Source organism: Xenopus laevis, chromosome 4S (assembly GCF_017654675.1).
Source record: "Xenopus laevis strain J_2021 chromosome 4S, Xenopus_laevis_v10.1, whole genome shotgun sequence".
NCBI classification, from domain to species: Eukaryota; Metazoa; Chordata; class Amphibia; order Anura; family Pipidae; genus Xenopus; species Xenopus laevis.
Window position 1 is genome coordinate 118,314,075 of NC_054378.1, and position 13,791 is coordinate 118,327,865.

At 40.2% G+C, this 13,791-nt stretch overlaps 1 protein-coding gene across 4 annotated transcripts in view; it reads right to left on the reverse strand.

The window, feature by feature from the left end:
• The window catches only part of mtmr14.S (myotubularin related protein 14 S homeolog), an 81,499-nt gene that overhangs the window by 33,610 nt on the left and 34,098 nt on the right, over window positions 1-13,791 (reverse strand). For all 4 annotated transcript variants that reach the window (XM_018259765.2, XM_018259766.2, XM_018259767.2 and 1 more), the window contains 2 exon segments: window positions 7,026-7,102; window positions 3,486-3,522 (listed from right to left, as the gene is read on the reverse strand). In XM_018259765.2, coding sequence (XP_018115254.1) covers window positions 3,486-3,522; window positions 7,026-7,102 — 114 coding nt within the window.

Sequence of the window (13,791 nt, forward strand, 5' to 3'; positions counted from 1 at the left end):
TGAGTACATTAGAATTTATTAAGAGTTAAAAAAATTCAAATAACTTCGAAATTCAACCTTTGATAAAAACCCCCATAATGTCAGTGGGTCCTTCCAAGTGATCTAGTCATTTGGCCTTGTATGGCCCATGACCAATCCCCATTTCTATATGAGGACAACAAAGAGAAACAAAAGGAAGGAAAGATGGTGATATGTAAAAAGGAGATTCTAGCAAATAAAGTCTGGAGAGTTGGTGGTCTAAGGTTATCTGTTGGGCCCCTGACACGTAACAATGCAAACACAAGATGCTAAAACGTGCGCATAATTAAACACAACTATTCAATTCTTTTACTATAAAATAAAAAATTTTTGTGAAAAAATAAATACAATTTTTCGGAATTTATTATACCCAGAGGATCGAAAAAGTCAGAATCCGAAAATCCGGCATCTCAGACCTGCCGAGGTTGTATCTAAGGTCCCTTAGATATTCTGATCTGTGCTGGGTTTTGTGTAATAATCCGAAGAGTTCATGGTTTTTGGGCAAAAATCCAAGAAAAACAAACAATTCATACGATTCCAATTTTTCACCATTTTTTTCCCGCGCAGGAAATTTTCGGGAAAATGTATTGATAAATAAGGGGAAACCTATGCGGATTTGGTCCGAGTAGATTTCACAGAATAATGAGATATTTTGATAAATAACCCCTAAGTATTAATACTATCTACTGCATCAAAACATACTCCTTTGCAACTTCTGCAGTTACCGTTAGCCTTGACCTGTCACTCACTATTGAGTGAGCGCTGTTATTATTCTGGAATTCTGGGGGGAAAAATACAACTGCATAAATGAGCGCTTGGATGTAGAAGGGTGATAAAGCAGCACCAATATGACTGCATATTACATATACATTATCATATGGCACTTAGGCACCAAGATTTATAGACTGCTGATACAGCTTAAAGGGATTCTGCAATTATTTTTATGATGTAATTTTTATTTCTAAATTACACTGTTAACACTGCAAAAAATTCACTCTACAATATATACTTTAACTCCTGAACCAGCAAGTGTATTTTTTTTAGTTGTAATATTGGTGTGTAGGTGCATCTCAGGTCATTTTGCCTGGTCATGTGCTTTCAGAAAAAGCCAGCACTTTAGGATGGAACTGCTTTCTGGCAGGCTGTTTCTCCTACTCAATGTAACTGAATGTGTCAAAGTGGGACCTGGATTTTACTATTGATTGCTGTTCTTAGATCTACCAGGGAGCTGTTAGTTGTGTTAGGGAGCTGCTATCTGGTTACCTTCCCATTGTTCTGTTGTTAGGCTGCTGGGAGGAAAGGGAGGGGGTGATACTCCAACTTGCAGTACAGCAGTAAATAGTGACTGAAGTTTATCAGAGCACAAGTCACATGACTGGGGGAAGCTGAGAAACTGACAATATGTCTAGCCCCATTTCAGATTTCACAATTTAATATAAAAAAAATATGTTTGCTCTTTTGAGAAATGGATTTCAGTGCCTAATTCTGCTGGAGCAGCATTATTAACTGATGCATTTTAAAAAAATATTTTTCCCAAGACAGTATACCTTTAAACAGCACCATTCATACAACCCTGGTTCCATAAACTGCATGTGTTTCAGCGCTTGTAGCAGTAGAGGTATAAACTGTGTAGCAAAACACATCATCACTATGTATTGAATGTTGCAAGGTTAATAAAGAACTGTCGTATTAAATGGCTTTAGAGACTACGGAGAGATTTTCATTTACTGTGAGTATATTCCAGGTTAATAACTCGGGAAGGAATTCAGAAGCCCTCATCTACTCCAAGATTTAATGGAGTTCATTACCCTTTTCTTTGCACGGTACAGCACTCATTTCCGTACATCCACTGCAGAGCTTAATAATAAAGACCGAGCAGCTGCCAGCCAATCAGGATTTCAGGCATGTGGGCCCACGCACAGACTATGACACAAGCGAAGATGCTGGGAAATCATGTTTAATTAAGAATTTTTCTGATGGAATATCCTTGAAATTGTGTTTCATTGTGGGGTATAAACATGTTTGAAAAAAAGAGAAAGAAAGAGTTCTGGCAAAATTGGGGAGTCATCACGGAAGACCATGTGCTTCTAAGGAAGTTTTTTTTTTTTTTTTTTATAAGGACCCCATTTACTTGTTGGAAGGGCCCCCTAAGGGACCAGCAGCATAAAAATCAAGATCCCTGCTAAATTAGAAATATTGGCCCAATGACAACTGAGGGTGGCTCTGGTCAGTTATTATTAACTGCTAGAGGGACACCTGCTGTTCCTGCATCTCTCAAAAGGCTGTGGGTTTGTCCTCTTCGTTAGCAGCTAATTTGCCAACCTTCACTAATGTTACCGTCTGTAGACACATAAAAAAAAAAACCACTTGCTCGACTTCAATGTATGAATAGGGCTTGTGTTGAACATACTTTCTGCCTGTTGAAATATCTATGGGGTTTTTTTGTTGTTGTTATTTCTTGAGATAAACAGGAGAAACAGGGAAACTGATGCTACTCCATGTTTGGTCCTTGCAAGGCATATAATTAGATTACCATCATAAAAACATCTCCCTGTAGTCCATAACACTGGGGGATTGTAACGGTTGGCACCCTAAACCCAGAACCGATGCCAAGCACCCTGGTATCGGCTCGTGCTTCTGCCTGTAGCAGCCGCCTTTGGCCTCGGGAGGAGCCCTCAGCTACTCAGATGCCGCCAGGTCTTATAACGAGAGGTGCAAGGCGAGGGGTTCTGGACAAACAAAGGGGCACAACTGTAAGTAAAAGACTTTGGGCAGAAGGTGGTGGTACAAGGCGTTAGAATCGTAGTCAGATCGGGTCGAGGCAGGCAGAGAGTAAACGTAATCAGGCAGGCAAGGGTCAAACCAGGAAGTCAATCAGAGGGGTTAAGCAGAATCGAAGTCGGATATCAGGCAAGGGTCAGGTTTCAGAAGTCAGGATAGTCGAATAGCCAGGCAGGGGTCACAACAGGAATCAATCAGAATCAAAACAGGATCCGAACAGATAACTCAAAGCTCAAAAGCACCACAGGATAAACCTATCACAGCCAAAATCCTGTAGCTTTAACAAGCCATTTATACTTTCAAATATCACGCCATTGCACGCTGGCATCATTACACCAGCGCGACTGCGCCTTTAAATAAAGCAGAGGCGCGCCGTAGGAACCCGGAAGTTCAGGAGAAGAGGAGCGGCGAGGCGGGCGTCTCCGCCGCACCACTAGGCTCCCAGGATAAATTTTTGTTACAGGGATTATCTTTGCTCTAGTAATTTAATTATCTGCCTTGCAAGGATCAAACATGGAGGAGCTTCATTTTTCCCATTTATGTAAAAAATAATAAATACCTTTGATTTTTCATGATAAAACTGCAGGCAAAACGTATCAGCACAAGGCCTATTTATTGAGTCTATGTCGAGCAAGAGGGTATACTGTCCCTTTAAGTCAACTTTATAAATCTAGAGACACGCTTACCTCTTCACCCTTACTGAGCCGGTCATTTAACATGTGCCTGGAAATAAAAAAAAACAATGGCATTACATACAAACTAGACGTATCACCTGACTAGGTGCATTAACCAATTCATGTCAGTGTGCCTTCCTCCCCTGTGTGCCCCCATGTGCTGCTGTGTTCAGTGGATTGCTAGAGCTTCATATCATTAATTAAATCATAGCCTATGTCTGATGCCAGCATGCTCAACACATATTTACATACATCACACAGATAAATAATATCACTGTATTCATATCCATACAGTGTGCCTTGGGAATTTCCAAGCAAATATAAATCATAATTTAGTAGTCACTATATAACACACACCACGGTGCAAATGGACGGTTTCTAAACATATATTACAGGGTACACTGGTTATAGCTTGCATTTAACTCTATGTTTTTTCTCTAGCAAAGGCCAACACTACAAACCTTGGTTACACTAGTTATGCTCATAAGAAAGTAAGAATATTTTTGTACTGTAGTGTGGCTGTTATGGGGGTCTTAAGTTGTGGATAATGCAGCCCAAAGTTCTGTAAGGTGGACATCCATAAAGCTCAACCCTTCCAAAACACTGGTACAGGTATGGGATCTGGAAACCCGTTACCCAAAAAGCTCTGAATTATGGAAAGGCCATGTCCCATAGACTCCATTTAAATCAAATAATAATTTTTTTTTATTCTCCTTTTTCTCAGTAATAATAAAACAGTCACTTGTACTTGATCCCAACTAAGATATAATTAATCCTTATCGGAAGCAAAACCAGCCTATTTGGGTATATTTAATGTTTACATGATTTTCTAGTAGACTAAAAAGAGTGGTTCACCTTTCCAATAACTTTTAGTATGCTATAGAATGGCCAATTCTAAGCAACTTTTCAATTGGTCTTCATGATTTATTTTTTATAATTATTATTTGCCTTCTTCTTCTGAATCTTTTCAGCTTTCAAATGGGGGTCACTGACCCCATCTAAACTAGGGATACACCGAATCCACTAATTTCCTTCCACGTCCCTAATTTGCCTATGCAAATTAGAATTCGGATTTGGTTCGGCCGGGCAGAAGGATTCGACTGAATCCGAATCCTGCTGAAAGAGGCTGAATCCTGGCCGAATCCCCAATCCTGGATTCGGTGCATCCGTAATCTAAACACAAATGCTCTGTAGGTCTCCAAATATATTGTTATTGCTAATTTGTATTGCTCATCTTTCTATTCAGGCCTCTCCTATTCATATTCCAGTCTCTTATTCAAATAAAAGCATGGTTGCTAGGGTAATTTGACCCATAGCAACCAGACAGCTGAAATTGCAAACTGGAGAGCTGCTGAATTAGAAGCTAAACAACTTAAACACCACAACTAATAAAAAATTAAAACCAATTGCAAACTGTCTCAGACAATCCCTCTCTATGTCATACTAAAAGTTAACTCAAAAGTGAACAGCCCTTTTAAGGTATTCAGATTCAAATTTTGGAAAGATCTATTATCTGGAAAACCCAGGTCCCAAGCATTCTGGATAATAGGTCCCCACACCTGTACATGAGAAACAGGGGAAGGGAAATATGCTTCCTGGCTCAAAAATGGCAACTGGATCATTATTGATTGATGGAAGATGAATAGTAGCTGAATATAATTGGTATGATAGGATATATAGAATAGATAAGGCTAACTTGCGTACAGAAAGAAGTGCAAGACCTGTTTATTAGCCAAAGTTCAGAATTCCCTGAATTCCAACATAACTGCAGGTCCCAGGAATGTAGTGTGCATTACAATTTACATGAGATGCAGAAGCAAAGTTTCAGGCAAGTCATAGCTACTTTTTATTGCACCAATGTGGGTGCAAATTCCATGTGCAGGATGCCAGTAATGATCCTGTTGGGCAATGTATTGGGTGCAAACGCACAGATGCGGCCGCGATTCAACTGGATTTTTTAACCTGCCCGATTGAGATCTGGCCGACTTTCAGCCAGATATCGATCAGGGAAGCCTGTCGGATGGCCCCACACACGGGTCAATAAGCTGCCGGTCTGCTTTTTTCAGCCCGTGTATGGGGGCATTTAGTCTGCACCTTATATAGTCCTGCACCAATCACTTATTGCTTTAGGTTGTGTATGTGACAAAGAGTCTTGCACATGCCCCCATAGTGTAACATTAACACTGCAATGCTTAACCTTTGTAATTAACTAGGGATGCACCAAATCCAGGATTTGGTTCAGGATTCGGCCTTTCAGCAGGATTCGGATTCGGCCGAATCCTTCTGCCCGGCTGAACCAAATCCAAATCCTAATTTGCATATGTAACAAAAAAATGTCACAAATCAAGGAAGTAAACAATGTTTTCCCCTTTCCACCCCTAATTTGCATATGCAAATTAGGATTCTGTTCAGTATTCAGCCAAATCTTTTAAAAAGGATTCGGGGGTTCGGTTGAATCCAAAATAGTGGATTCAGTGCATCCCTATAATTAACAGATTTTGTATCTCAAAGTAAAACTGACTCCTGTGCTTATATATACTTTTAGTACTTGAAGAAAAAGTTACTTTAACACATTTCCCTGATTTTACATTTTCCCAGATTTTACATAATTTTTTCCTGGTCCCCTGAAAAAAAACATAAAATGGGGGTTCTAATGTATTTGATTATAATGGAGTCTATGAGAGCCAGTATTTCCATAATTCTGAGCTTTCTGGATAATGGTTTTCCAGAATAGGCCCAGTATGAAAGGAATCTCTGTAATTAATATCTTTTTAAGGCAGGTGTTAATTCCAGTGCCCACTTGTCTTAATACTCACTGTACTTTGCACTTTAGACAGAAACAATTCAGTGTTGATTTTTTGTACTATGAACTGCAGCTTATGATCATAAATGAGCCCTGAGGTCTTCCACATCACACAGACATCTTGCATCTAGCCATTATTAGCCCAAACCATGTTCAAGATAAAAGTTAGAATCTAGCAGTGGGTATCTATAGCCCCATGGTATGAAGTGCAAAGTAATGTGAAGTACAGAGTAATAGTTGCAGTTTGTCATTTTAATCCCTGGGAATTAAAGATTTACATAAATTCTCCATATGAAAACCCTCAGATGGAGGGCAAGGTACTACAAATAAATGTGTGGGCACTGTCCCAGCATGATACCTCTGCTCTACCCAAAGCATGGGGGGGGGGAAAAAACAATTTTTATCAATGATCTTACTATTTAGCCCTCTCCTATTAGTCATCTAGACTGGTAGTCATACAAATACTAAGAAGATCAATTGCAAAGTAGGAAGTTATGAGGCCAAACATAGGAGTAGGAGGAGCAGGACCATTTGGGAAAGTTGACCTGTTAAGGGGCCTATGAATACAGGATGGCTTTACATCATCTTTTATTTTAATGTAAACTGACCCTTTTACAAAAATCTCAAGAAAACAGTTCATACATTCATAGGATAGTTTGCTGTAGCTTTGTTATATTATTGAAGATTATAATCAGTAGACAGATGACAGTTACATTTACTGTAATACACAGAATCCTTTAAAGACTTACCCAAACAGGAACCAATCATAAGCTACTGTAAGGTATAGAATCTCTGCTGGCTCCAGGTTACTATGGACCACTCCATCCTATAAATAAGGAAAGTAAACATATGAGCACTCAGAAAGTCTGCTTTCATCAACTAAAAATTATGTGAATAACTACATTAGAGCTGAAAGGTGAGAAGGAACAAGAGGCAGGACAAATTCTGTAAGGGATGACCTCAATACAGTTCAATAAATAAAATAAAAAAGTTTGTATATATGTATATATATATGATCCCAACTATGATTTAATTAATCCTTATTGGAAGCAAAACCGGGTTATTGAGTTTATTTAATGTTTACATGATTTACTAGTAGACTAAAGGTATGAAGATCCAAATTACAGAAAGATGCGTTATCCGAGCATTCTGAATAACAGGTACCATACCTGTACATATATACAATAACAAACAAGGGAAAGTTGTGCTCAGCACTAATTTTTAAAAACATTAAGTGGGGAGTTTAAGCTACTAAAAACATGCCTTACCCTTTAAACAACACAAGGATTGTTTGTCCATATATTGCAATTTATTTAAGCTGGCCAACTACATAAAAGTCATCCCTGGTATGGCCAGTCCTACACTCAACTTTAGGGAGCCCTCGTGTTACATAAACCCGACTTACATACAACTCTGTTGGTTATATGAAAGAATAACAGTGCGCCCTCTGTTGGTTATATGAAAGAATAACAGTGACTGCAATATCACACAGCGCCATCTGTTGGTTATATGAAAGAATAACAGTGACTGCAATATCACACAGCGCCCTCTGTTGGTTATATGAAAGAATAACAGTGACTGCAATATCACACAGCGCCATCTGTTGGTTATATGAAAGAATAACAGTGACTGCAATATCACACAGCACCCTCTGTTGGTTATATGAAAGAATAACAGTGCGCCCCCTGTTGGTTATATGAAAGAATAACAGTGCGCCCTCTGTTGGTTATATGAAAGAATAACAGTGACTGCAATATCACACAGCGCCCTCTGTTGGTTATATGAAAGAATAACAGTGACTGCAATATCACACAGCTCCCTCTGTTGGTTATATGAAAGAATAACAGTGACTGCAAAATCACACAGTGCCATCTGTTGGTTATATGAAAGAATAACAGTGCGCCCTCTGTTGGTTATATGAAAGATTAACAGTGACTGCAATATCACTCAGTGCCCTCTGTTGGTTATATGAAAGAATAACAGTGCGCCCTCTGTTGGTTATATGAAAGATTAACAGTGACTGCAATATCACACAGCGCCCTCTGTTGGTTATATGAAAGAATAACAGTGCGCCCTCTGTTGGTTATATGAAAGAATAACAGTGACTGCAATATCACACAGCGCCCTCTGTTGGTTATATTAAAGAATAACAGTGACTGCAATATCACACAGCGCCCTCTGTTGGTTATATGAAAGAATAACAGTGACTGCAATATCACACAGCGCCCTCTCTTGGTTATATGAATGATTAACAGTGATGGCAAAATCACACAGCGCCCTCTGTTGGTTATACGAAAGATTAACAGTGATGGCAATATCACACAGCACCCTCTGCACATGGTAGTGGGACAGTGGGACAATGCACACAGTAATCCGTTTGGCAATTCTCTGTCACCATCAACTTTGCAAAGAAGTCCGGTTGATCGCTGGGGGGTCGCTTTGGCAGAATGTGCGCTGCTGGAAGACAGGGCTGTAGTTGTGTCTAGGCTTATACTAGAGTCAATAAGTTTTCCCATTTTTCGTAGGTAAAATTAGGTACCTCGGCTTATACTCGGGTCGGCTTATACTCGAGTATATACTTACAAACGGGGGCTATTACAGTAACATACTATGGTTTTCTTGACTTTTATTAAGGGATACTATCATGGGAAAACATGTTTTTTTCAAAACACATCAGTTAATAGTACTGCTCCAGCAGAATTCTGCACTGAAATCCATTTTTCAAAACAGCTTTTGTTATATTCAATTTTGAAATCTGACATGGGGCTAGACATATTGTCAATTTCCCAGCTGCCCCCAGTCATGTGACTTGTGCCTGCACTTTAGGATGGAACTACTTTCTGGCAGGCTGTTATTTCTCCTACTTAATGTAACTGAATCAGTCTCAGCGGGGTGACTTTTACTATTAAGTGCTGTTCTCAGGTCTTCCAGGGAGCTGTTATCTTGTGTTAGTGTGCTGCTATCTGGTTACCTTCCCATTGTTCTGTTAGGCTGCTGGGGGGGAGGGAGGGGGTGATATCACTCCAACTAGAGTCCTGCGCGGGTCCGTTTTTTGGGACCCATACCCAACCGTACCTGCAATTCGTAACCTGGACCCGCAACCCGCCATGACAGTATCCCTTTAGCATTTCCCAATCCCCCTTTGGTGTGTTGTCTTCTGCGGAGCACAGAAAGGTAAAAATAAATACTATCTTAAATACTATCTTAAATACTATCTTAAGACAAATATCTTGTTGCCTTTAATAAGTAAATGTATATGTTTCAACTTACATACAAATTCAACTAAAATCACTGGACACTCCAGCTAGTTTCTACCCTAAAGGCTGTCACACGTGGCGTTTTTGCCATTATAAAAAAATACAAAGAGAGTATTCTCACCATTTAAAAACTCTATACAGAATATAATGCTTTTGGCAAATGGTACAAGCTAAGATATCTCTATGTATAAATGCTTATAGGGCACTTTAATTTCACGGTGTTACTTAGGTACACATATACCAATGAAAGTATTATTATAGCTTCAAGCATACACTGCACACATCTTTGATAACAAGAGATACAAGGACATGTTTTACTGATGCTTATCACTCTTACCATACAGGCAGGCCAGCTCATAACACTCAATTTCATGATTCAAACATGTCAAACTGCAGGTGTAAATGATAATATAGTGCATTTAAGAGGCTCAAGAGAAGGATGGAGGTGCATGTCAAGCCTGGTCTACTAATGGTTAAAGCCAAATATAGGACCCAAAACAATGGCATATATTTACATAAACAGATCACTACTACTACTACAAAAAATGTATTTAAGTTACACTGCCCAGATATATAATCAGGGCAACCTGCCAGGCATGTTACCCCTTAAAAAAAATGTAATTTTCAGTTCCTTGTATAACTCAGCCTACAGTCTTGCGCCTTTATATGGTCACAGAACAACCCCTCAGTGACTTCTAATATCCTTATCATTTACAGTAGGGGGTACATTATCCCTTATAATACATAAGTAATACTCAGAGTTCCCTGTATAACTCAGCCTGCAGCCTTGTGCCTTTTATATGGTCACAGAACCCCTCGGTGACTTCTAATATCCTTATCATTTACAGTAGGGGGTACATTATCCCTTATAATACATGAGTGACACTCATAGTTCCCTGTATAACTCAGCCTGCAGCCTTGTGCCTTTATATGGTCACAGAATCCCTCAGTGACTTCTAATATCCTTATCATTTACAGTAGGGGGTACATTATCCCTTATAATACATGAGTAATACTCAGAGTTCCCTGTATAACTCAGCCTGCAGCCTTGTGCCTTTATATGGTCACAGAATCCCTCAGTGACTTCTAATATCCTTATTATTTACAGTAGGGGGTACATTATCCCTTATAATACATGAGTGATATTCAGAGTTCCCTGTATAATTCAGCCTGCAGCCTTTATATTTTCGCATATGTCCACAGCGATTTAAGAATCGATATTTATAAATCTAGTTTAATACATCCATTTGTATGCCTTTGATTACGTGCATTGCATAAATAGACTTATTATAGTCTGGACTTTAGCTCTATCACCTAAAGACTTATCTGCTGATCCTCTCCAGTGTAAATAGGCTTATTCCTTTTGCTTTGTTGCTAAATTATTGGCAGGCCTGGGGTAAGCACCACCTGGCATTTCCCCTTAACAGAGGATGGTGTATAACAGAGGACTTAACTACAGAAGCAGAGGAGCTGATGGGGGGTATAGGAGTGTAGAGTCCCAATTTATTTTTAGTTCCAATATTTATTTCAGTTTCTGTTTGAAAATACTAGGGATGCACCGAATCCACTATTTTTTCACGATGGATTTGGCCGAATACCGACCCAAACCCTAATTTGCATATGCAAATTAGGGGTGGGAACGGGAAAATATTTCTTACTTCCTTGTTTTGTGACAAAAAAGTAGCCTGATTTCCCTCCCCATTCCTAATTTGCATATGCAAATTAGGATTCTGATTTGATTCGGCCGAATCCTGCTGAAAAAGGGCGAATCCTGGCCGAATCCCGAACCGAATCCTGGATTCGGTGCATCCCTAGCAAATACTGAAACATATATGTTGATGAACATCTCAAAATGTGCCCTTCTGGATAATAGCAGTTGTATCTCAACAATGGATGGAATGTTGCAGGTTGGGTATCCCTGCTGTACTTAAAACTAACAAAAATGTTAAATGTTCAGAAATATCTGAGGCTCCTCATGCCGCATATCATTATACATGTGTCATATTAAAGGAGACATATAGGATAAATAGAAAACCCCTAGTAGGCTTTGTAGGCAGTGATGTATACTATATGGTGCTGGTTTTACTGGAGCTCCCCATAGATTCTCTAGTCCCTGTTTCAAATGAGGAGTGGGCGTGTCCTAATGGTCACTGCCAGAAGCACAGGAGGGGGACAGCCAATCACAGCCCTGCAGTCACACAAGCAAAGAAAGGCCTCAGTTCCCTATCAGGGCAGCCTAGCCGATGATTGGTTCCTGTCCTACAGTGCAGTGTGCTGAGTGCCCTGTGGGTTTCTGCATTTCTTATTGAAGCTCTTCTGGACACTTGTAATAGTAGAACACTGCTATAGAAAGCAGCTCACTTCTTTCCTGAAGAAGGCTTAGAATGGATGGAATTCCAAGATCACAGCACATTTTCTTACTTGTACTTTAGATGAATTGCTAAAGAGGAAATGAATTCAGGGAATATACACTGCCTGGCTGTACGTCTGTTTGCATCCTTATGGATCTCTGTAGGTTACAATCCCTTGTTCACTCATTGTGCGTCAATACTGCCGACATATTATAGACATTCTTACAAGGAAGAAAATCTCTGACAGCAGAAAAAGAACCGTGTTTAATATAACTAAAAACGATTAAAAATTGTTATGATGTGTAGTTATGACATTTTACAGCTTTGCCTAGAGATAAGGGGCAGCAGCGAGGTCAGTAACTGTAACTATGGTCAGTAACTGGAGCCCTTTTTGTAAGATCTTGTCTCTCTTTATCTCAGCTTCCTACACTGTCCACATGAGGCTCACCAACACAGTGAGTTTGTGTCCCACTGGGTCTGGGTATTCTGGACTAACACCTTGTTGTCTGGAGGATCCAGGGGTAGACATTATTTTCAACTTCTGTCTGCCTCTGTATCCTCCTTCATATTGGCTGAACCCATTGCTCTAGGCTAGACAGGTGGCAGTAGGAGTAGACAGGTCGACAGTGCCCTTGTCATCTGAACAACAGAAGTTAACAATGTTGTTGGCTAAAAATCTGAGACATGGGCTTGCTCACACGTCATTGCCTTTAGGGTGATAAAGAGCAGTCAGAGTCCCCCTTCCCCTGAGAAGTTAGCTTAAAGGAGAACTAAACCCCCCAATAAGAGCCCTTACCTACTACCCTAGATAGTCCCACTCCATGCTTCACTCTGCATAGTTTGTTACCCCTGAAAGTGCCCCTAACACTTGGTGCAGAATAAGTGCAGCGAAGCTCATGAGCTCCATCTTCTGGATCTCCAGTCTTCTTCGGGGCCTCTTCCTTCCCTTTGGCAATTTCCAGCACTTTCAAAGCATGTGCAGTTACTACGAACCAGAAGACTGCTCCAAATGTGCATGCACCAATACCGCGCTCCCTTACAGAAGAAGACGAAGATCTGGAAGATGATGCAAATGAACTCAGCTGCACTTACTCTGCACCGATACATGTGCAAAGTGTTAGGGGCACTTTCAAGGGTAACGAACTATGCGGGGGGGGGAAGGGGGGAGTATCTAGGGTAGAAGGTAGGGGCTTTTCTTATTGGGGGGTTTAGTTCTCCTTTAACTAGCTGTGACTGGTCGAACAAGAAGTGTTGGAGGCCCCCAAATGATTGGGTCACATAAGCCTACATCTATTGGGTTTTGGTCTGTGCCATCTGGTCTTTGGGCATCACCATCGCAAACCTGGCAAAGTGCATGAACACATACCCTGCATAAATGGTCAGTGGCACAGCCCCCTAGTGTCCCCTTGTGCATGATGCATCACTGAGGGCCCTAAAATGTGAAAACTGTCAGCACAACCTTGTGGTTCAACACTCCCAGATGTCAGCCGTATCAGAGCTCCACATAAAATAGAGCAAAGGAGCAAAAACACTTACAGATAATGCAATAATGTGTGTTTTTTTATTGTGCCAGTAGACCAAAGTACATTGTTGTTTAATGGCACAGTTAATAACAGTACATTGTTTCGATATATGGGAGTGCTTTTACTCTTTAACCTCTATTTTATCACTAAAAAACAGCATTCAATTCGAGTATGGTCTTATTAGACTCAAAGTTCCCACATAGGCCAACAGATACCCTTCGTACAATGGACTGGCACCAACAACTGTCCAGCTATTCACAAGAGTTCCCAAACAATATTGTACTTATTACAGTATTGGTCTCCTCCAAATTAGTCCTGCTGTTGCCTCAATGCCCATGCCTACAAAGACCTCTCCTAGGCAGAGGACTTATGTTCACACTGTAG